The sequence below is a fragment of the Carettochelys insculpta genome, chromosome 22 (genome assembly GCF_033958435.1).
Source record: "Carettochelys insculpta isolate YL-2023 chromosome 22, ASM3395843v1, whole genome shotgun sequence".
In the NCBI taxonomy this organism is placed as follows: Eukaryota; Metazoa; Chordata; order Testudines; family Carettochelyidae; genus Carettochelys; species Carettochelys insculpta.
In genome coordinates, this window is record NC_134158.1 from 19,037,232 (window position 1) to 19,059,940 (window position 22,709).

General features: G+C 51.5%; 1 protein-coding gene across 3 annotated transcripts; it reads right to left on the reverse strand.

Moving 5' to 3' along the window:
* Window positions 1-8,434: 8,434 nt before the first annotated feature.
* AP2S1 (adaptor related protein complex 2 subunit sigma 1) lies at window positions 8,435-20,894 on the reverse strand. Of its 3 annotated transcripts, XR_012648455.1 has the most exons (6): window positions 19,346-19,393; window positions 15,399-15,548; window positions 14,483-14,596; window positions 13,184-13,243; window positions 10,101-10,616; window positions 8,435-8,736 (listed from the first exon to the last, which is right to left on the reverse strand). XR_012648455.1 is itself a non-coding variant. In XM_075016263.1 (5 exons), exons 1-5 carry the CDS (start codon window positions 20,832-20,834, stop codon window positions 10,515-10,517), a joined length of 429 nt encoding a protein of 142 aa, XP_074872364.1. In that variant the 5' UTR covers window positions 20,835-20,894; the 3' UTR covers window positions 10,039-10,514. The 3 variants fall into 3 exon arrangements, 2 of the variants coding, with proteins under 2 accessions (XP_074872364.1, XP_074872363.1); XM_075016263.1 differs by lacking the exons at window positions 8,435-8,736; window positions 19,346-19,393 and adding an exon at window positions 20,832-20,894 and having other exon boundaries at window positions 10,039-10,616; XM_075016262.1 differs by lacking the exon at window positions 8,435-8,736 and having other exon boundaries at window positions 10,039-10,616.
* Window positions 20,895-22,709: the final 1,815 nt, after the last annotated feature.

Consider the following 22,709-nt stretch of genomic DNA (forward strand, 5'->3'; position numbering starts at 1 on the left):
TGAGGTTAGAAGTCAGAGCCCTTTCCCATAAGTGGACAATTATTTGCTCTTTCTTGCGTGGGTCTGAGGTATGTAACCCCAGAAGCAGCATCAACTGAGAGAGAAGTTGCTACCTTGAGAGGCTTTTGGCTCAAACTGTAGCAGTGCTGCATTAAGCCCAGAGGTCCTGGGTTTGATGAGTCTGCCTGTGGGCAGTTACACAGGGAAGCAACCGAAGGTGTCATTGGGAGAGAAGAGGGGGCTGGGCAGTCTGATGGGAGGGGAAAGGGTTTGGGCCTTACTAGACCATTTGTTCCTTTAAGAATCCTGGGTGAGAGCCTGTAGGGTGGGTGAGGCAGGGTTCCTGAGATGGGGTTTGGGGTTATTCCACCCAGCTGGGAAAGCTTGAGACTGATTAGTGTGTGTGTGGTGGGGGGGACTCAGCTAGGTCACAGCCCCAGCAAGCAGAGTTGTGAAGCCCCTCAAACATGGGGAGGGTCTGGAGGGCAGGGCAGGAAGTACACTCCCAAGAGGGGGGATGGTGGCACCTAAATGGCTGGGGCCTGTGGGTAGTGGAATCCTCATGAACCCACTCGACCTATTACCAAGGGGAGCATTTTGTCAAAGACCTTGGCTGCGGCTACGTGAGGGACCATCTCCTCATGCTAGGGGTGATGTGGGGTAGCAGCTGTTCCTAATGCATCTACCACTAATGGAGGCTACAGCTCCACTAACTCCGGAAGATCGACTGCTCAGGTTCCATCTTCCGGGGGGCTGTTTTGCACATGCGCGAAACTGCACGTTCTGGGGTCAATGTTGATGGGTTGACCCGCAAGCTTTAAGGAATGTTGATGGGTTGCCGAGAAGACAGCCACCAAAGTCAACGGCTGCAAAGTCAATTTTTGGTACACTGTTGGTGTACCAAAAATCACATAGCAGTCATCAGCCTTCCGGGTAAGAGTAGATGTAGCCTCAGTCTGTGGCCTTCCGCCAGCCTCTTCCTCCCTCATGAAAGGGTAATGGAAATACTCACCTGGCTCGTGGTTGTGCCATGTGATTAGCATGTGAAGTACGCACAGCCTCAGAGCTAGGAGAGCCACATGGCGGGAGGAGTGGGGGAGGGGAGTCATACTGGCCTTTGCAAGTTCATGTGCTTAGTGAAAAACACCTCCAGCAAAACTATTTGGAAACTTTATTTTTATCAAATAAGACACAAAGAGATACACAGTAACTGGACCGTTCAGGTTCTTGAATACTCAGGCATTTGAATGCCTCAAAGGGTCAGAAATATAAAAGCTGCTAGATCTCTGGTTCCCAACTTTATCACCAGCGAGGACCACCAATCAGCCCCCCCCAAGCCGTTCACGGGCCCCAGTCACCCCCCAAACTCTTTGCAGACCCCCCAGTCACCCTCCCACCCCAGTTCGCAAACTCCCATCAAAGCCAGTTCTGGCTGCTATGTATCCTTCGTTACATGAAAAAGGAAACCAGCCCACAGATTTTCAGACTGCCATTAATAACATTGGAAGACGTTTCATTTTAAAGTAATAATTGATTGTAACTTTGCAATTTATTTAAAACTTTCAAGATCATTTTTATTTTATTTTTATTTTTTTTCACAGACCCCCCCGACCCCCTGCAATATCCTCCTGGATCCCCAGGAGTCTGCAGATCCCAGGTTGGGAACCACTAGTCTACATCTTAACTTGAAAGTGCTGTTTGTAAGCTAATGCTGAAGGCTGCTTGGGTAAGGGTGTCTGAATTCCTACAACATGGTGTCCAATAGATTCACCACTCGCCACATGTGGTGAATAGGGCCCTGTGTTGTGGTGAAATCGGCTCTCCAGCTGCGTGTGACTCTTGGAGTCTTTAACTGTGGCTCCTCCTGTGAGCTGCACGTGCCATCTGCCTGCTCTGTGCACACGCCCCACCACTTGGTGGGCGATGTGTGGTGGTCCCGGCAGCGGCTCCAGCAAGTTGCTGACATTTGAATTAGAATGAGGGGCTGGGGTTTCCTGGATCGGGGGAGGGAGGGCATTTATTTGTGGGGGCTGGGAGTGCCTGGCTCTGGGGAAGAGCACTCAGTTAGAGCAGGGGGGCTGGGAGTGCCTGGCTCTGGGGAAGAGCACTCAGTTAGAGCAGGGGGGCTGGGGGTGCCTGGCTCTGGGGAAGAGCACTCAGTTAGAGCAGGGGGGCTGGGGGTGCCTGGCTCTGGGGAAGGGGGAGGGCATTTATTTGGTGGGCCTGGAAGTGCCTGGCTCTCGGAGAGAGCATTCAGTTAGAGTGGAGGATGCTGGGACGGCCTGGCTCTGGGCGAGAGGGAGGGCATTTATTTAAAGGGGGGAGGTATGTGACTAATACAGAAAGACAACCGTGACAAGTGTGGCGATCTTTGAATTCCTATTGGACGCTGCTGTCCTAGAGCCCTGCAAATTGGTGGGTATCCACAGGTATCCACGTCCAGATATGGAGCATACAAGCTTTGTATCCATGCAGGGCTCTGTGAATTTCTTCTCCATGCTGCCCAGGCTGTGGTTAGAAGGCAGAGCCCTTTCCCACAAGCTGAGAATTAGTTATTATCTCTCTTGTGTGGGTCATGGCTCAGCCGATTGTATGATACAATTCTTTACCAATAAGAAAGGGAATTCTCACTTGCAGCCACTGATGATCCACGCAAGACAACTTTCCACATTTCACGAGTACATGGAAAAGCCTGGAAAGGGTAAAGCCTTCAGCACAGACTCCACTTATGCTAACAAGTGGGGAAATCCACCTTCCCAAGAGACAGTAGTTAAGTTCACTGATCTAAAGCTGCCTATAAGGCAGGGATTCCCAATCTATGGGTCAGGACCCAAACATGGGTCATGATTAGATTTGTTTAGGGTCTCCAGCAGCTGGGAGCTGCATCTGGCTCTTAAGGAAGCCATTTGCAGCTCCTTACCGCTGCTACATCCAGCAGCTCTCTATCAACAGAGAAGCATTCATGCATTACAAAGATAGCTTCTCCACCTTTGATATTCCTAGCCATCCCAGGCAAACCACTTAACAGCCTCTTAAAGTAAGTAATTTTCACCCCTCCCTTCCCCTCTTGCTTCTTTTTGCCCCTATGTAGCTGATTTGTCAGGTTTTTTTTTGTATCTTCCCCCAGCTTCAGAGTGTAACCCTCCCAACCCATGTGTGACTCCCCCAAGTGTGACCCTTGCAGCCCCCCCAGCCCCTGAGTGTGACTCCCCCTCAGCCCCTCCAGCCTCTGTGTGTAGTGTGTAAGCTGGGGGAGTGGGGGGGGAGCAGTTTGGGGATGAGGGTGTTTCCTCCACCACAACTCAGATCACCTATAACAACATAATAAACCATAATAAATGTAGTGTTATTTTATTATTAATAATGTATTTTCCCCTTTTCTATGAAGTAACTTCTGTGAATATATAAACAGGAGGGAGCACAATTTTATATTTTTGCCTCAGATGCAGAATTAGCTAATTACAGCCCTGCTCCCAGCCCCCTGCCTCCACTGTTTTTGAATTGCTTTGGGTCACCAAGTCTTCCTGAATTGTCAGAATGGATCCCTGTATGGAAAAAGTTGGGAACCGCTGCTGAAAGGGGACTTGATGGCTTTAACTACTCAAGGGCAGTGTTCCATGTAAGCTGAGTGCTTGTGCAGGCACCCAAGAGAGATTCAAATGCTGCCCAGTTGATTAGCAGAGCGCCCACAGCCGGCAATGTGTGTTTCTGTTGGTGGTGCACATGTCACAGTGCATGCAACAATTTTATTCTGCCCATGGATGGAAAAACTTAGAGGGAATGCTGCTCAGGAGTGTGATTTCTTTTCACACTCCAATCAATTTTGGTAAACCAACCTAATTCAACCGTGGAACACTGTGCTAGCAGAGAGCACCCAGGAGTCTAGAATCTTTGTTCTGAACACCCTGGAGGCTACGCTCCATCCCAGAGCCAGAATCCACCTTGATGCCCCAGCCCCCTGCATACACCACTCAGGTCAGGTCTCTACTGTGAGCACAGGCTGTGATTGTCACTCTGTTCATTGTACCCAAATTAGCTGAAGCACTGGAGCAGGGAGAGGCTGAACAAGCTCACCCAGAACCCCATGCTGAAGCACAGTCCATCAGCACAGTTTAACTGCACCAGTACCCCAATTGTCTAGATTCAAGATAGCTAAAGTGTACCCATTTGAGCTGCAATCGCACTCTGGGATTGCAGCATGGACTCCTGCTGCTGTCTCTGAGCCAGAGAACCCAGGAGCTGCTCAGCCCCCAGCTCCTCCCACACACCTGCTCCATTCTCCTTTCCTCCTCTGACTCATTCACAGCTCTGCTGTTATTTCACTGGCCCATTGCATCAGCTCAGTGAGGAAGTGGTAATGTAGGGCCCTGCGCTGAAATGGAACTGTGAGCTGTGTCGGCCACCACAGACTGACTGAAAAACAGCCAGACAGGTTGCGTCAGCAGCTGCCACATCTCGAGTGGAGATGCCATGTCTCCGGTTGGAGCTGAGAGCAAGATTTGCAGCCGCACCCAGAACACCTCCTCCCTGCGACTGAACAGGGCAGGTTTTCAGAGAGTTTACAGCCCGGCGGCAGGACCATAAGCTCATGTGACTCAACATACTCTAGACCTCAGGTCAGGGAAGTGCCTCCACTTACCCCTGAGTTGAGCCACATGCTTCCTGATGCGCTGAAGCATCTTCTAAGAAAGTAGCTGGCTTGGCTTTGGAAGCAACCCATGGTGAACTCTCCACTTCCCAAGGCAGCTTGTTCTGGTGGTGGTCAATCATCCATTGCATTGGAATTTGTCAGGATTCACCTTCCAGCCACCTGTTTCTGCTCTGTCTTTCTCAACTGAACTAAAGAGCCCTTTATCCCCTGAAAAAACAACAAGTCTAGTAGCACCTTACAGACTAACAGATTTTTTGGAGCATAAGCTTTTGTGGGCAAAGACCTGCTGCTTCAGGATCCATTTACTCCCTAGTGTTTTCTCCTGGTAAAGTGAAATATAGGTGGTAAGCAAGCCACCTCCCATACACTAGAACCCCGAGATATGCACATTCCACTTGTCTGAATCTTGGGTTAATGCGACTCTGAGTGGCAGGAAGTTGGGGCCTGGCTCTGGGCTGCCTGCCACTCCGGGGAGGTGGGAAACTGACCAGTTGGGCAGCCCAGAGCCAGGCTCTCCCCTGCCTGCCACTCACAGGAGACAGGAGACTGACCAGCTCTGCTGCACTAGTCAGTTTCTTGGCTCTTCTGAGTTATGTGAAATTTGACTTATGCAAGGTTGCACATGAGCGCAATCTGCGTAAGTCAGGGGTCTACTGTATCTTTTTCAATAAGCTGAGCAGGCACTGGACTGTAAGCCAGTCACTCAAAGCCATTTTCCAGCCCTCAGTTCTATTTTGGGGCTCTTCTCTGTGCTACCTCGATTCTTGCAATGCCCATTAGTGCTGGAACTGGGGAGAAGGGCTGCAGGACCCCTGGGCTGAAGTGGTTTCCATTATACACAGGATTCACAGCTTGGTTCAGTGGCTCTTAGCACCCCCATTATACAAATTGTTCCCATCCCCACTAGCAACACCCTGTTTAAAATGTGGCCACCACAAGCAGTAGGCCAGCCTCAGCCTCCCCAACACTGTACCCAGAAGGAAAATCACCTCCCCACTCCTACTCATTTCCCCTCTTCCCTGTGTGTACATCCTGCAGTTCCCCCTTTTTGCAGGAGTGTCTCATTGAGTGTCCCTGTTCAGTTGTGTGTCCTCCATGATCCTGGAATCACTTCTGGGGTCCCTGCTTCCTGGGATAAGGTTCTCCCATTCTGTGTCTTGTAGAGGAATTTACAGTGAAATTGCAAGGGTGTGATTGTTATCCTGCTATTTAAAAAAACCCAAAATCTTAGGGACAAAACCAGGCCAGTTGAGAGCAAGTCCTTCCTGCTCTGCAGAGCCCTGTGAATGCAACAGGTGATCTGGCATGCCTGTGTCATAGCCTGCATGGGGTGCGCTGGTGTATACATACAATCCTTTGCTTCATGATCATCCTGTGCTTTCCCCTGTTTGTTTCATCCCACAAACCAGGAGAGCAGCCATGAGGCAAGTGAATCCAGGACAAGGGGAGAGTAAAGCAGCTCTGCCAGAATATCCAGGCCTCAGGGCTGCCCAGAAAGACCTGTCCCCAGCTGGTTAGAGCCAGGTTGGTTCCAGGACATTAAAGCAATCCAAGCCGGCTGAAGCAGTGAGGTCTTGTCCCTAAGGACTCCCTCTGGTGGCTGAAAATCCAGGCCTAGCAGACAGCATTCAGCACTTCGAGCCAGCCCGTATCTCTCCAGAGCATTGGTGTCTTGGGCTCAGTCCCAGAACCCCAGCACCTACAAGGAGGTAAGAACAAGCAGGTGCATGGCCATGCTCGAGGCCCATCGCCTGTTTGAGAAGCTTGTATCAGTGGGGGAGCCAACATCAGTCTGTACCAGCAAAAACAATAAGTCCTGTGGCACCTTATAGACCAACAGTTTTATTGGAGCATAATCATCCATGGGGAAAGACTCACTTCATCAGATGCATCAGCTTGTGGCAGTTCCTGCCTTAGCCTCTGGACAGCTCAGTGGTTTGTGCATTGGCCTGCTTAACCCAGGGTTGTGAACTCAATCCTTTAGGAGGCCATTTAGGGAACTGGGGCAAACAGATTAAAAAAGGGAGGGTGCTTGGCCTTGCCAAGAGGGCAGGGGACTGGACTTGATGACCTCCTGAGGTCCCTTCCAGCTCCATGAGATGTATCTCTGTTTCCTAGTTTGGCATGTAAAGAGGAGGTGAAATTAGTACCAGCCTGGGGGTTAATTTCTCCTCACAAATTCCAAGGGACCACTGCTACCACCTAGTCTGAACCCCCTAAGTAGCCCAGGCTAAAGGACAGCCCTGATAGAGCTAACACAGAACATCCAGCCCTGGGGAATTGTGCCCCTAGTTAGTTACTCTGTTACACGTGTGCTTCCCTTTCAACATGAATTAATCTAGCTCAGGGGCTCCACAGTCCCTGCACCGCAACCCCTCTGGAGAGTTGTCCCTTTGCTTACAATGGTGTCATTTGTATCTGCAGCCGCATGGGAGGACCACATGGCCCAGGTCAACGGAGTGCTGGACTGACTATCAAAGCAGAGTAAGCCAGACAAAGTCGTCTGGACTGCGCATGGTCAGGGGGCTCTCTGAGGTTAGGGCCCCACTGCTGATAAACCCAGACTTTGATAAGCCCTTTATGGCATTTGCTATGACTCGGTCACTTAACTGCCAGATGCTCCATCCTGGGGGTGCAGCATTTCCTCTCATTTTTACATCCGTAGGTGGAATAAATTTTGTTTTGTGCACCAAGGCATGTGCAGAGGTGCACAACCAATAGAAACACACGCTGCTGGGTGGGGGTGCTCTGCTATTCAGCTTTTTGGCACCTGAATTTCTCCTGGGTGGCTGCCCAAGTGCTGGGCTCTGGTTGCATCTCACACTTGCAACACTACCTTTAACATCCAGGTTTGGATCATGTTAGACCTGTCTCTGCTGCACGGAGGAGCCTGCGATCGTCCATTCCTTCCCCGCACTGGTAACCGTGGACTGGAAGCAGGTCACCCCTTTGGGTAGCTAAACAGATAGAGCTTTCTGTCCCAGATCTCTATTCACATTTCACCATATGCAGTACATACATGCAGCTCGCTCTTTGTTTCCCAAGCGATATAGGTTGCTCTGTCCTCTTCCTCCTTAACTATTCCAATTTGTGTGCCATTTGCAAACTTCATCTGTATTGATTTTGTGTTTCCTCTCCAGTCATCAATCAAACAGGTTACCAACCCTCTCCCTGCCTAGATAACATACCCCTCAGCAGCTGCTCGAGGTAGGGTATTACAGCCGCAGTTAGGGAGAGGAAGTGATGCCTTGTGGATAGAGCATCAGACTAGGACACGGGAGAGCTGGATTCTGTTCTTAGCTCTGCCACTGGCTTTGGGTCAAGTCCCGCTCCATGCCTGAATTTCCCCTCTGTAGGGGATAGGTGATACAGTCCTTGTTTGGCACAGCCCTCGCACAACTCCTCACACAATGGGTAGTGACAGAGCCTTTATTGTGGAACAAGAGCAGGGTGACCAGCTGTTACTGAGAGGGAGCAACAAGTATCCTCTGGGGCGCTGGGCCCAAGGAATCCATAATCTGCTAACCTTGCGTGGTTCTCATTGAGATGAAGCACTGTAACATTCAGTAACAGAGAGGATGTGGCCAGAGAATGAAGCTTGCTAAAAAGAATCAAGCCTCCTGCAGGGAAGAAACAATAGTTCCCTGCATTCCTGACTGCTTCACAAGAGCCTGTGTTCTCCAGGAAAACAGCAGGAGGGGAAAGCCCTAGGAGGGCACAAAGCTAAGGAGACAACAGCTCCTGATGGAAAATGACACCAGTGGCCTCTCTCATGACACCCCAGGCAAATTCCTCCAAGCTCTTGAGAAAGCTGCTTAAAGCAATCAGCCCCAATCTGTGACAACATCCCTGCAGCATCTGAAGGTCACACAGGAGTTCCCAAGCAGACATGGAGCCACTTAGTTTTTTGAATTATGTATTACAGCTAAAATATTTCAGTCCTGAAATGACAGCTGTGCATCACGGCTTCTGTTCTCATTTAGGGGATGAGCTTCCCAGCCAGACATCTCCCATGATACACAGCCTCCCTTCAAAGGAAGAGCCGGATGCCTCTTGGGAGTAGTAGTCCAATCAGAGCAATCAGCCTATGGGGAGAACAGATGCATATGGTAACAGAACTACAAATCCCATGATGCACCACAGCAGTTTCAGAATTGAAAGCATCTGGCCAACAAGTATTTCAGGGAGAAGGGTGGCCGAGATTTTTCCGTGCAAAATGCAGACAAAACTATTTGTCCATGGGGGGAAGACCTCCCCTCTCCCCCATCCCCCACCAGCTCTGGTGACAGTCTGTGCTGTTGAACTGTCTGAAGCTGCTGGGGACTGACCTCACTGAGAGCACAGTGTACAGCAGCACTCAACAAGAGTTTCCAACATCCACCTCAGAGCCTTATGGAATCATAGAACTGAAAGGAACTTCCAGAGGCCACTAATTCCAGTCCACGTCATGACCAAGCACTGTAGTTCATCCCTGGCAGGAGTTTGTATAACCTGCTCTTAAACACCTTCATTGATGGAGATTCCACAACCTCCTCAGGTACTTTATTCCAGTGCCACTCCAAAAGCTAGGAAGTTTTTCCCCCCATGAGATCCAACCTAAACCTCCCTTGCTGCAGTTTAAGCCCACTGCTTCTTGTCCTATCCTCAGACGTTAAGGAGAACACTTTTTCTCTCTCCTCCTTGTAACAACCTTTCAGGTACTTGAAAACGCTGATGTCCCCTCTCAGTCTTCTCTCTTCCTGATGAAACATACCCAGTTCTTTCCCTTCTTCCCCCCTCATAGGTCATGTTTTCTACACCTTTCATCCTTTTTGTTGCTCTTCTCTGGACCTTCTCCACATTGCTCTTGAAATGTGCCCAGAACTGGAGAAAATACTCCACTTCAGGCCTAAATCAGCACAGAGTTGAACAGAATTACTACTTGTCTTGCTTATGATACTCCTCTTAATACATCCTGGAAGGTTGTTCATGGTTTTGGTAACAGCACCGCACCGTTGACTCTTCTTTAGCTTGTGGTCCACTGTGACCCCTCGATCCCTTTCTATACTGCTCCTTCCTAGGCAGTCACTTTCCATTCTGTATGTGTGACACTGATTGGGAGCTGGATAGCCCTGTGGTTTGAACATTAGCCTGCTCTACCCAGGGCTGTGAGCTCAGTCCTTGAGGAGGCCATTTAAGGATCTGGGGCAAATATATATTTTAAAAAAGGATGGTGCTTGATCCTGCCAAGAGGGCAGGGGACTGGACTCGATGACCTCCTGAGGTCCCTTCCAGCTCTACGAGATGTGGATCTTCCTAAGTGGAGCACAAATTTACCTCCAGGAATCTCACCTCTGTTCCCTCCCTCCTGCTTCCCACAGGCCCTTCCGACACCACCATACAGGAAGGAGTGTTTCACAGAAGGTTTATTTCAATACATCACTGGCCATACAGCATGGCTGCCACTCACCAATGGGTGACACGGATTTATGGTCCCACGTCTACTGCCGACTCGGCACAACACACAGACTTGAATGGCGTGAGAAGACAGCACACCGATTATATAAAGGAAAGACACAGAAGTTAGGGAACTGTTGGATCCAGGGCCTAATGGCATTGTTCTTTTTTTTTTTTTTTTTTTTAAAGCCACAGTCACTCTCTGCCATTAGACTGACCAACCGGCCCACCACAGGATGGTGGCTGCTGCATTTGAGTGTGGGGAAAGCAGGACTGAAATTTTCAGCTTTTGGGTCTGATCCATTGGCGAGGCTGTCCCCTCCCCCACTGGTGAGTGGCGAACTTCACTCAGGGACAGTCACTGATTCAGAGATTGGGTGTACGGAGGGTCCAAGGGGCTGGATGGAGCTGATTGGATCCAGTTCAGTCATTCCAAGGACTGCAGCATAAGCAGCTGCTTCAGGACTTTAGTTTGGCTCGTCTCACGGATCTCGCCGGCTAGGAACATCTCGTCCACCACGGTGTAAACCTGCCAGAAGAACAGACCGCCCATGAACCAGAGGCACTACAGGACAGATTCAGGCATGTCTCCTGAGGACCGCCTCAGCCATTGGGAGCCCTGCAGGATACAGGCAGCCCAGGATGGAACACCTGGCTTTTTCCATTAAGTGGCCCCGAAAAGCATTTCTAAGGGAAATGCTGGGACCAGCTCTGACATTCTTTGCCCTGGGAGGGGAAAAAAAAAAGACTGGTGCACACGCTCCCCCAGAGCAAAGGAGCTCTGTGTGTTACCCTGGTACAGCGGGGCCCTTGCCTTACTGAGGGGCTGGCACGTGGTCCATAGCCATTGAATAGGGACCACATGGATACTGGAATGTCCCAGGGCTGCATGAAATCTGTCCCCTTGCACTGGAAGAGTCCCCCATGCCCAGGGCTGTTTCTCGAACACGTGTTTTGAATGTTTAAACCTCCCTCCCTGCACTGAGGAGAGTGGGAGGTCATGCTCAGAGCAGGAAGAGCCCACAGATTTCAAGACCAGAACAGCCCATTATGATCACTTCGCCTGACACCCCTGCTGTATAACTCAGGTCACAAAAGAGCCCCAAAATTCCTTGAGCAGCTCATTAGACAAATAATCCCATCTTGATTTTAAAATCAGTGATGGAGAACAACCAGGACCCTTGGTCACATGGTTAATTATGCTCTGTGACAGATCCCCACCAAAAGGGCTGGGTTATCTTTCCTAATGACTGAGCAATCAACTTGACAGCCTTAAACAAGCTTTCTCCTGGGCAGGAACCCTTCGTTTAAGCCTCTCCTCTCTTCCCCCCAACAGAAAAAAAAATGAAGTCCCAAAATGGAGACCTGTACCAGGTTAGATGGTCACATGTCCTTCTAGAGCAACCACCTCCCAGACCTACCGGGCAAATAAAACAAGCCATCAGGTTGATGGCTTGGTCACTAGGGAAGATAACCCTGCCCTTTGGAGTATTCCAGGATCTCCAATAATGACTATTATTAGCACCTTTATTATTAGCACTATTATTAGCACAACGACCAGACATGCACATAATATTTCCAATTTCACATAGAAGAATGATATCTACAAGAACAGGATTTACAGACCCAGCCAATTATACCATTGAAAACAATAGGTTACAAGAGGTATTTTGTCCCAAGCAATCCTCAGGTATCCCTGAGGGGTAGCACTGTTAGTCTGTAGCTTAACAGGAAAAAAAACAAGCAGTCCTGTAGCACCTTAAAGGCTAACAATTTTATTCATTAGTTAATGAGCTTTTGTGGGTAAGACCCACGAAAGCTCATTAAAGTAAACCCGCGATTTAACAGACTAATGGGGGGGAAGGGCATCCCATAAACCCAAAAAGTCCATTAAATACAAGGGTTTACTGCCCTCCCAGGCTCTCGCAGCCCCATTCCGCGCCCCTCCCCCCCGCAAAAGAAGCCCCTGGCTCACTGGAGCCCATTGCTATGGCTGGAGCTGCTGGCATTCACTGCTGCAACTGGACTGTCCCCGCTGCACGGCTGGAGCTGCCTGGTGCAGAACCTCTGATACGTGCTCCTCCCACCAGGGTGGGGCGTGAATGCAAGTGGTTTGCCCACATACGTGTCCCACCTCTGGTGGGAAGGGTACATGGCGGCTCCAGCAGCAGTCCAGGCTGCGGTGGAGGGTTCAGTGGCTGGAAGCGGCAGCCCCAGTAAATCACCCGTCACTGGGGGGAGAAAGGGGAGGATTTAGGATTTTACAGGCGCTGATTAAGCAGACTTTGGGAACAACGAGGGGCTGGGGGGCATCTGTTGTTCCCAAAGTCCACTACATTGGGGTCCATGAAAATCGAGCATTTACTGTAACTGATCAATACAATTGTTACTCTGTAAGGTGCGACAGGACTGCTTGAGTTACCCCTAGGATATGCATATTTATATCCATAATCCCTTTTCTATAAAGCCAGGGGGAGGGTCTGTCACACTCTCCTTTAGTAAAAGCTGGCACCCGATTTCCAGTCTGAAGTTGTTTAGCTTCAGCTTCCAGCCACTGGACAGCGTTAGGCCCCTCCCTTCTAGCCTGAGGAGTCTGTTATTCAGCATTTGTTCTCAGTGCAGATGGAGGGGGACTGAGTCACTGCCTAAGCATCCCTTTGTTAAGCTATGTAGAACTCCCCAAATCTATCGCAAGGCGTAATTTCCAATTCTTTAATCATTCCCCTGGTACGTCTCTGAATGCTCCGCAATTACCCTCTGTGACCTGTGGACATGAGAACGGGACACAGGATGTCAGCAGTGGTCACGCCAAATACAGAGGGGATAAAACTCCTTGCAGCATAATGCTTCTACGATTCTCTCCACTCCAATGTGCGAGTCCCCTTTGGATGTGCACTAGGGACATGCTGGGCTTTTTGGCTACTGCATTGCACTGGGAGCTCATGTTCAGCGGATTACCCATACCCAAGCCTTTTTCAGAGTTCCTGCTTCCCAGGATGGGGTCCCCCAGCCCACTGGTGTGGCCGACAGAAGAACGTGCTAAGCAGCAAACGGCAGAGCAGCTCATCCCGGGTGCCCCCTCTGGGCTGAGCTCACCTTGTAGAAGTTGAAGACCAGATCAAGTTCACAGACGTTGTGGAAATATTCATTCAACACCTGGGCCAAGACAAAGAAGAGGTGGGTGTCAGCGACCCAGATGAGGAAGGAGCCAGGCCCCCTCACAGACAGAGATGCTAAAGCCACAAGGGACTATTGAGATTGTCTGGGCTGATCCCCTGCATGGCACCACCCCCAGAATCCCACCTGGGACCCTGCCTGAGCTACATGGGTGGTTGAAAAAGACACACTCAGATTGATTTACAACTCCAACTGAGGGACAAGCCACTTGGACTCTGGGTCAGTTGTTCCAGGGGTATCAACTTTCCCTCTAGTTTCAGCTTCCAGCCATTGCAGTGGCTCAGACCATACCCAAGGCGGGACATGCCCTGGCTCAGAATCATAGAATGCTAGCACTGGAAGGGACCTTGAGAGGTCATTGTGTCCAGCCCCCTGCCCTCATGGTAGGACCAAGAACTGCCTAGACCATCCCCGATAAACACTTATCTAACCTGTTCTTAAATATCTCCAGAGATGGAGATTCCACAACCTCCCTAGGCAATTTATTCCAGTGTTTGACCACCCTGACAGTTAGGAACTTTTTCCTAATGTCCGACCTAAACCTCCCTTGCTGCAGTTTAAGCCCATTGCTTCTTGTTCTATCTTCAGAGGCCAAGAAGAACAAGTTTTCTCCCTCCTCCTTATGACAATCTTTTAGATACCTGAAAACTGCTATCATGTCTCCCCTTAATCTTCTTTTTCCAAACTAAACAAGCCCAATTCTTCCAGCCTTTCTTAAGTCATGTTCTCTAGACATTTGATCATTCTTGTTGCTCTTTTCTGGACCCCTTCCAATTTCTCCACATCTTTCTTGAAATGCAGCGCCCGGAACTGGACACAATACTCCAACTGGGGCCTAACCAGTGCAGAGTAGAGCAGAAGAATGACTTCTCATGTCTTGTTCACAAACACAGAAGGGTCACCAAAGGAGCTCCCTTGCAGCCAGTGGAGTCTGCAATAACTGCCTTTAATTCAGCACGTGCATCGTGCTAGCCCCTTTAATGCAAAGAACGCCCAGTTCACTTGGAGGACCAGGGGTCATCTTTACAGCCCGGCCCAGCCCAGATCAGAGGGGCAGGAACTGCTCACTGTCCTACCAGCACAGAGGGGCTGCTGAAAGCCAATCACACTCCCTTTAGGGCAATGGTCCCTCTGAGGATTCGGCACAAGGGACCAGGCCCAGAGCCAGCTCCATGGAGTGGCACTGAGGGAAGGGCAGCGGCCGCAGGCAGCGCTCACCTCCACGAAGTTGTGGATGGCCTCCAGGTAGGCCAGGTTGTTGTCGTTCACATCCACACAGATGCAGAAGTACAGCCCCGCGTAGCGTCGGTAGATGATCTTAAAATTCCGGAACTAGGAGGGCGGGGGGAGAGAGAGAGAGAAGGAGCTGACAAGTGTTCTGCCCACAGAGGTGCACCCGGGTCAGACAACTCCTGCTTCCGTTACCTGCCTTGAGTAGCAGAGAGCTGCCAGTCTCCGATGGATCAGCTGTACGACAATAGTCAAACCTATGGGATAATCCCTCGCTCTAATCTAGAGCTCCCCACCCACTGACCTCCGAGTGCTTTCCGAAGAACGGGCAGGGTTAGTTCTGTTTTGCACACGGGGAAACGGAGGCAACAGCTTGCTCAAAGTCCCCCAGCAGGCGAGGGCACTGCCAGGAACTGACTCCAAGCTCTCCTGAGTTGGTAGAGTCCTGGACTCTACCCACTAGGCCACACTGCCTCCAGATCCATCCCATCAGCTCAGTGCAAGCCCGCTGCCCACCGGGCCAACTGGAGTGACTCCAATGAGATGAGGCATTGGTGGCTTGCGACTGGAGGATAGACGCCTGGAGAAGCGCGAAACCTCATGCAACTGGCTGGGTTAGCCTCAAACAGAGAAGCTGGCTCCCCACTCCAGAGGGCAAACGGACCGAGCAGCCGACAGCAGGTTCCTGGCCGCTGTGATCCACCATCCTTACACTGGATAACAAGTACACTGCATTGAGAGTTGCCTCAATGACCACCTGCAGGCTGCAGCCCCAGCAGGACCCAGCAGCCAAGGAGGCTCAGGCATGGAGATCCCCAAGGCCAGGGCCAGCATAAAGTGAAGGGTTATAGCAGAGAGGGCACGATACCCCTGCTTTAGACTGGGGCAGAGCCGGGCACCCTACCTCCACAAAGTTGGTGTGCTTGGCATCCCGCACTGTGACCACGGCATGCACCTCCTCAATAAGCTTCTGCTTCTCGTCGTCATCGAACTGCATGTACCACTTGGCCAGGCGTGTCTTGCCAGCCCGGTTCTGGATGAGGATGAAGCGAATCTGCAGGGAGAGCAGGTGGAGTTACGGGCAGCCCACTCAGCCCTCTCTCCCCAGTGCTGGAGACTGCAGCCCTAACACAGGGGTGACCCCCCCCACCCAGCTCTTGGGATGGTGCCCCTCTTCCTCACCCCAGCAGCTGGCGCCTCCAACACAGGGACCTTTTAGCTCATCGCACACTTCTTGGCTTTCAGCGTAGACTCTCTTTGCCCTGCGCTGACTGGTCATTTGCTCCAACCCCCTCTCTCTGCCCCATTCCCGCCCCCAAGCACCAGTTCCTCTTTGCATTTCTCCGATCCCCTCCTAACTCATCCCACCCGACCAAAGTCACTGCACCAACATGCCCTTCGCCGCCCTCTTACCCCATCCCAGCTCCATACAGTCTACTTCAGTTGCCGGTTCTTTGGGGCAGGGGCTGGCTGCTACCATCCGTAGAGCGCCTTGCATGCCTCATCTCAGCTGGTTTTTAAGCATGTCATCAATATGACTGCTCAGCAGCAGCCGCCGCCAATGCTGCCTTCTGCCAGGCAGAACCTGGGGGCTGTTGCTTTACAGAGACGGAGCCACTGCCCCTCTGCAGCAGAGCTCAGAAGGGTTTGTCTGAGGGTGCCAAGGCCCCAGGCAGGGCGTCCCCTCTAGAGCCAGAGCAGATGTCCCACGTGATGTTAGTCTCCACCCATCACATGGAGCTGCGGTAAGTCCCAGCCCTTCTACCCTTGTTATTCTACATGCCTCATAGACCCCCTTCTGGGCTCTTTCCTAAAGGGCATCATCTCCCCACCCCTGGAAATTGTCTCAGCAATGGTCAAAGATCACTAGCGCTTGCTTCTCATGGCCAGACCGTTCCAGTGAACGGCAAGAGTGAGAATCGGGTGCGGGTGAGCAGGACACATCTCTCCCTCCCCAGGGTTTCTCTCGGAGAACAGAGCTGCAGAACTGCCTCAGAACATGGCACCCTCCATGGGCGTCTCCCCCTACAGGTCCCGTCCTTCCATCTGCTGACCTCCTGGGGCCGTGCAAACAGACACAATGTGCCTCTGATGCACCTCCCCAACCCCATGCCTTCTGCCAGGCTGTGTGCGCAACAGATAAGGGGGGTGTTAACGCAGGGATGCCCACGGGCGGAGAAGCCACTGGTGCAGATTGTCTATTCCCCTGCTGGGCCCAGCCTCCGTCCTCCATTCAATCCACCAGCCTCTGTCTCATGTCCTGGCCACAAGCTGGGCAGACAGGGATTCATTCCCCTTCCTCTTCGGGAGGCCCCTTCCCATTGCCAGGATCCCCCTCCCCTCTGCCTCAGTGAGGTCCCATGTCCCAACCAGAGATATCACGGCTTACAAAGCTGCTCTGGGGTGTCTCTGCACCAGGGACCCTATCCTGGGAAGCCAGGGGCTCAGAATCTCGGGGAGGCTGTGCTAAGGGCGGTGGTTTACGATCAGGGAACACAAGCTCCAAAAGTTACTGTTGCCAAGAGTGAATGTGATCCCAGGACTCAGCAACAGGGGAATCACAAGCAGGAGCAGAGTGATTTTATTTCCGTGTTTGGCCACTTCTGGGATCCTGGCTCCAATTCCGCTGCACGCAATGCAAAGAGAAAGTTGATCAATTGACGAGGAGTGCGACAAGAACCATCAGAGGGTTAGGAAAGCTGCCTCGTCAGGACAAACCCCAGGGGCTCCATTTATTTAACTTAGAGAGAATGTAGTGGATGGACTTAGTCACTATCTGTCAGTACTGACAGGGAACTCTTCAGCTGAGCAGAGAGAGGGGAAGGCTAAATACGACCCAGTGGCTGGGAGCTGAAGCTAGATAAATTCAGACTGGAAATAAGGTGTCTCTTCTTAACACAGAGAGGAATTAACCTTGGGAACAACTCACTGTGTGCTGGGGGAGTCGGTTTTTCCAGCTTGGACCGGGTTTAAATCAGGTTTTTGGGTGCCTGATGGCAAGATCTGCTCTGGGGCCGTTCTTCCGCCGGTGTTATCCAGGGGATCAGACCAGAGGATCATACAAGTCCCGGGTGGCCTTGGAATCTGTCACTGAGCAGTGGGGTCAGGAGGGTCCTGGCAGTAACTTCCTCCTCTGAAAGGAGCTGCCTCAGTACACTGCAGGGCCCGTGCAAACAGCCCAAGAGGTCTTGCATTCTGCTGAGCCAGGAGAAAGGGCTTGCTCAGAGGAAATTCAGACAGGCAGCTGGCACGGCTCCAGCACAGAGCCAGCCCGTTGCAGGAGTCCAGTGGGGAAATCCTGTTCATTTCCAGTCTATTGCCAGATGATAGCATTACAGACACATGCCTGCATTTTAAGCTCATTTTTCCTTATACAGTAAACCCTCGAGTTACCAGGGGTGGGGAGGGAGGGGGGTTGCTTTCTTGCACTCCCCACGTAACTCAAATTTTTGTGCAAGTCGAGGGCAAACAGGAACCATGGGACAGTCTGGCTCTCCCCGCTGCTTGCAGGACCTGGGAAACTGACCAGCCATGGTTCCCAGCTCCCTGCCACTCCGGGGACCAGGAAACTGCTCCTGTCAGGGGCAGCAGCCAAGAGTCAGGCTGCCACCGCTGCAGGAGCAGTTTCCCCACGTTAACCCAAGACAAGTGCAACTTGGTATCTCAAGGGTTTACTGTATTTCACAGGGCTCCAGCACCCGAAGATCTCCAATCACTTCGCACACTGCAACTAACCCTCATGCCTCTAGCTGCACATTAGCCACTGTCCCCATTAGACAATTAGCAGAGGGAAGGAGTGGGGACTTGACCCGGGGGTGAGGGGGTCACAATCAGTCAGTGGGGGAGAGATGGATTTCCACCCCTGAGAAGTCCTGTCTCCACCTGTGTCCCATGTCCAGGACTCCGCAGGAAGAGAAGGCCAAGCAGAAGTTTCAGAGCATGGGCAAGTTCCTGCAGCACCCGAGTTATGTATCTGAAAGTTGGAAAGATCTCACGAAGCGGCAATCGCTGAATGGCTTTTCCAAGCTTGATCTTCCCGCCCAGCTGGTCCGACTCTGCCCACAGTCAGGCCACACCATTACACCTGGATTCATCTACTCTGCTTTGCCTATGCAGGCAGGCCCTGCTGTCACTGCCAGCCACTTGCTGCTCAGCTCTGCACTGAGACACTGACCCCAAGTGCTTGCTCTAGGTTTGGATCCCTCGCTCCAAGTCCCCCTCCCACCACACACACACAGCCCAGCAAAACCTTATAGTAGCCATGCTGGTCCATCCTCTGCATCGTGGTGATCAGAGCCGTCCTTACCCATCCAGTGGGTCTTCATGTTCACCCACCCACCTCTTCTGTCCCTGTTCTATGGCTCTGCTTCCTCCAGAGAGGATCTAGTGAACTTACAAGTGAAAAATCCAACCAGAGCTATTAGCAAAACCTGTGAAAGAGCCATTCCAGTGTCAACAAAGCCACTGAATGGGCATTTGCCAACTCCAGGTACAGACTGTCAACTTCTGAATTTATTGTGCAAGTCGACAGGACCAGAGTTTAAAGTCTGCTTTAAAAATATTTCATTAGAGTGTTGCTGAAGATTATAAAATCTCAGGTCTAAAAAATTCATTCCTCCCTGCCATGGGTACCAATTTCACAGTACTGTGTAGGGCCCCATTTCTCCCAAGGACGACCCTGCCAGCAATCACTGACCAAGCTGAGTAGATTGCTAGCAATGTCATTTGGTGTCCCCTAGTTCTTATGTTATGGGAACAAGTAAATAAAAAAAAAATTTCCTTATTCACTTATTCCTAGCTCAGTCACAGCCAATGCTTGCTCAAGAATTTAAAAGCTAGTAAGTTACTTACTAAGGAAGTCACAGGCAAATGACAGGCAGCCATCACTGTGCTTGAATTTCTTTATAAAACTTTAAAAAAAAAAAAAAAAAAAAAAAAAAAGATGAACTGGCAGGGCTCAAGAGACAGACTGAATCTGCAAGCAAATGGCCTGGGAAATCAAATGGGTCTTTTCCAGCTCTAGTTTCTGTAGTTCAATTATACACAGACACAAGCACAGACCCCAGTCTCCAGGGTCGAGCCCATATGTGCTGGTGATTTTGCGACCATCCTATTGTGATGGTGACAGCTTTGGCTCATTCAGCCAGCTCAACTGGAATCACTGGGTTAGGCATGGAAGTGTCTAGATATTGTTAAGAATTCCCTGTGCCACCTAAACTAACCCAGGATAAGTCAGATGGGGACACTCAAGCATTCAGAAATAGGGCTGTTGATCTGATGGTCATGTCAGCCCAAAATCATCAATGTTCCCTGTAAACTGAGCACTTGGGCAGCTGCCCAGGAGAGATTCAAATGTCACCCAGCTGAGCACCCACCATATCTACAGCTGGCAATATGAGTTTCTTTTCATGGTGCACATCTGCACATGCCTTGGTAGACATAACAAAATTTATTTCACCCATGGATAGGAAGAATTAGCAGGCACATTGAAAGCCATGATCATCTAAAATCTCCCCACTTGTCACAATGCCACACCACATAGCCCCTGAGAAATTCATAAAGACAACTAGGCCTCAAAGCCTCCTGCTCCCGTCCCTTAAAGCAAAGAAAAATCTCTGTGACCAGCTGCTCATAGACAAGAGGACACATGAATAAACACCTACTCCATCCAACGCCAAAGATGGCTGCATGTCAGTGGTGGCTGCACAATACCTGTATGCAGCCCATAGAGCAGTAAGAGCTCTGTCAGAATCACAACCCTACAAAAACACCCCAGCTTTCTTCTGTTACCCCTATTTCCAGTCCCTTTGCCTACCAAATGTCTTCCCACAAATCCCTCTCTCCACAGGCACCTGGGTGCTCCCCACTTTCCCACAAGTGGGGGAGCTTATACCCCAATGGTGTGTCCCTTTCCCCTCCCAGGACAGGGAGGCTCACCCACATCCCTCTGTTACAGGTGCCTTTCCCCACTCTGAGGGTAGACTCACAGAATCATATGACTAGAACAGAACATGTGAGGTCCCCCAGTTCAGCCCCCTGCACGTCCGGCAGGGCAAAGCATTATCGTTTAGAGCTGGAGACCCTGACCCATATTCCTCCCCTAGAGGGCCCCAATTTTTCCCCTCTCCTCAGGAACGAGGACCCACCTTCCATCCAATGGTGCCCCCAGGGATAAAGAACCAGACCCACATTCCCCCCCAGGGGTGACCCTCCCCCACAGGAATAAGGAACCAGACCCACAACCCCCCACAAGGTCTCCCAATGGTACCCCAGGGATAAGCAACCAAACCCACAGCCCAGCCCCCATAGAGGCCCGCAATGATACCCCACCACTCACCATGATAATCACGTCCCCACCTGGCCCCCTAGACCTTTTTCCCCCTTCGCTTTTTCACCCCCGCCTCTCTCAACGGATATCCGGCATCTCCCTGCCGCGCGGCCTGCTGGGAGCCGTAGTTCCGAGCTGCTCGGGTCCCTTCCCGGCAGGCCGTGCGACCGCGGCAGTGCACACTGGGGATTGTGGTTCTTCCCCAGGGTAGGGTGGTGTCATTCCCGACGGATCCGCCAGGGGGAGCCCGAGCTCCGCGGCGCCTTGTGTGGGCAGCGGACTGGAACCGGGGAGTCGCCTGGCGGCCTCGGGCGGGGGTCTGGACGCGGAGCCGGCAGAGGTGCCTACGTTAGCCTGCGCGTGGGAGAGGCCTAGTAGGCCCGAGTCTGGCTCACAGCCCCCAGAGCCCCAGGGGATATGGACGCAGGGGCGCCTGATTCCTACTCTCACGGAATGCGGGGGCAGTTCCCAAACTGTCTCCCCCCCACCTGGGGCACAAGTGTCCCCCCTGCCTGGACCCCCACTTGGGGGCCCTGCTCTGGTCCCTCCACGGGATGGGGGAGCAGGTTCCACTGGTTCCTCCCACCTGTGGCAGGGGGCAATGAATACCCCACATTGTCCTGCACTTGGGCAAGGGGACAGAGGGGAGGTGAGCCCCTGCCTAAGCCTGGCCCTGCCCCCCATCCCCAGCGCAAGATGATGGGAAGGCAGCTCTGGCCCCTTCCTTTGGCATTCTGATCGGAGGGGGAGTGGGGGGGCAAGTGGGAGGCTGATTTCCTGCCTCACCCGGCAGTGGGTAGGAGGTCCGCACCCCACAGCTGCCAGTGGTTGACTCTGGGCTGTGACCACACATGGAGGGCGCAAAACTGGGAACAGAACATTAGCTACACAGTTGTAGGATGGACATGGTCTCTTCCCAAAGAGCTTTTTGGTGAGCCTTAAACTTAAGAGACCTGAGTTCAAGGGCTTGTTCTTCTACTGGCTTCTTGCATGACCTCAGGCAAGTCACCTAGTTCAGCGATGGGCAACCTAAGTTAGTGAATGGGCTGCATGAGTTGTTCTCCTTCATCTCCGTCAGATGCAAGATTGGTGTAACCATGAGAGTTTCCCAGGAAATGGTAGTTTGCTAACTGCACTGTCATACTCTAGAATTTGTGAGGTGTGCCAGTTGTGCTGGAGGTGTGCTTTGACTGGCTGCTGAGGGAGTGGATGGCTCTCACAGTCAGTGTTAAATCATAGAATCATAGAATGCTAGGACTGGAAGGGACCTTGAGAGGTCATCGAGTCCAGCCCCCTGCCTCAATGGCAGGACCAAGTATTGTCTAAACCATCCCTGATAGACATTTATCTAACCTGGTCTTAAATATCTCCGGCGTTCACTTCATGTCACATGCCCTGGCTTAAAGCGTGTATCACTTGAGTAATACTGGGAAGGAAAAAAACACGTGGAATGAAAACCAGGGAAATCTGACAACTCTGTATGTAAGTAGCGGTGAACAAAATCTTCTGTGGGCCACAGAGATCCCTGATGGGCTGTGTGAGAGCAGCAGGTTGCCTACCACTGACCTTGTCTCTCCTGGCCTCAATTTCTGCCCTTACTAGAGGGATAAATTCAGCAGAGACTATGAGGAACCCAGATACTATGAGGAAGAGGGACCAGCTAAATAGCTTAGATTAAACTTGTGGTATGGGCCCAGACAGATCAAGTTGACAAGCAGTTTGGGGGCTTGTATTCTCTAATACTACATTTCCATGTTGGAATCATGTTGAGGGTTAAACTGCGAGCCTCCTGCTCTGAAAGCCTAGGCCTCTGCCATTTGCGCTAACGGAGGTCCTCCATGAGCTATCAGCAGTTGAGCAGGCCCTGTTGTATCCAGTAGGTGACAG

Bases quoted from the DNA above. Each gene is read 5' to 3' on its own strand.
- AP2S1 (XM_075016262.1), bottom strand. From the start codon at position 19,378: ATGGCTGCCTGTCATTTGCCTGTGACTTCCTTA. The intron at 15,549-19,345 runs GTAAGTAACTTA...CTCTCCCTGCAG, and splicing joins ATTTGCCTGTGACTTCCTTA to ATTCGCTTCATCCTCATCCA. The intron at 10,617-13,183 runs GTGAGCTCAGCC...TTCTTCTGGCAG, and splicing joins TGGTCTTCAACTTCTACAAG to GTTTACACCGTGGTGGACGA.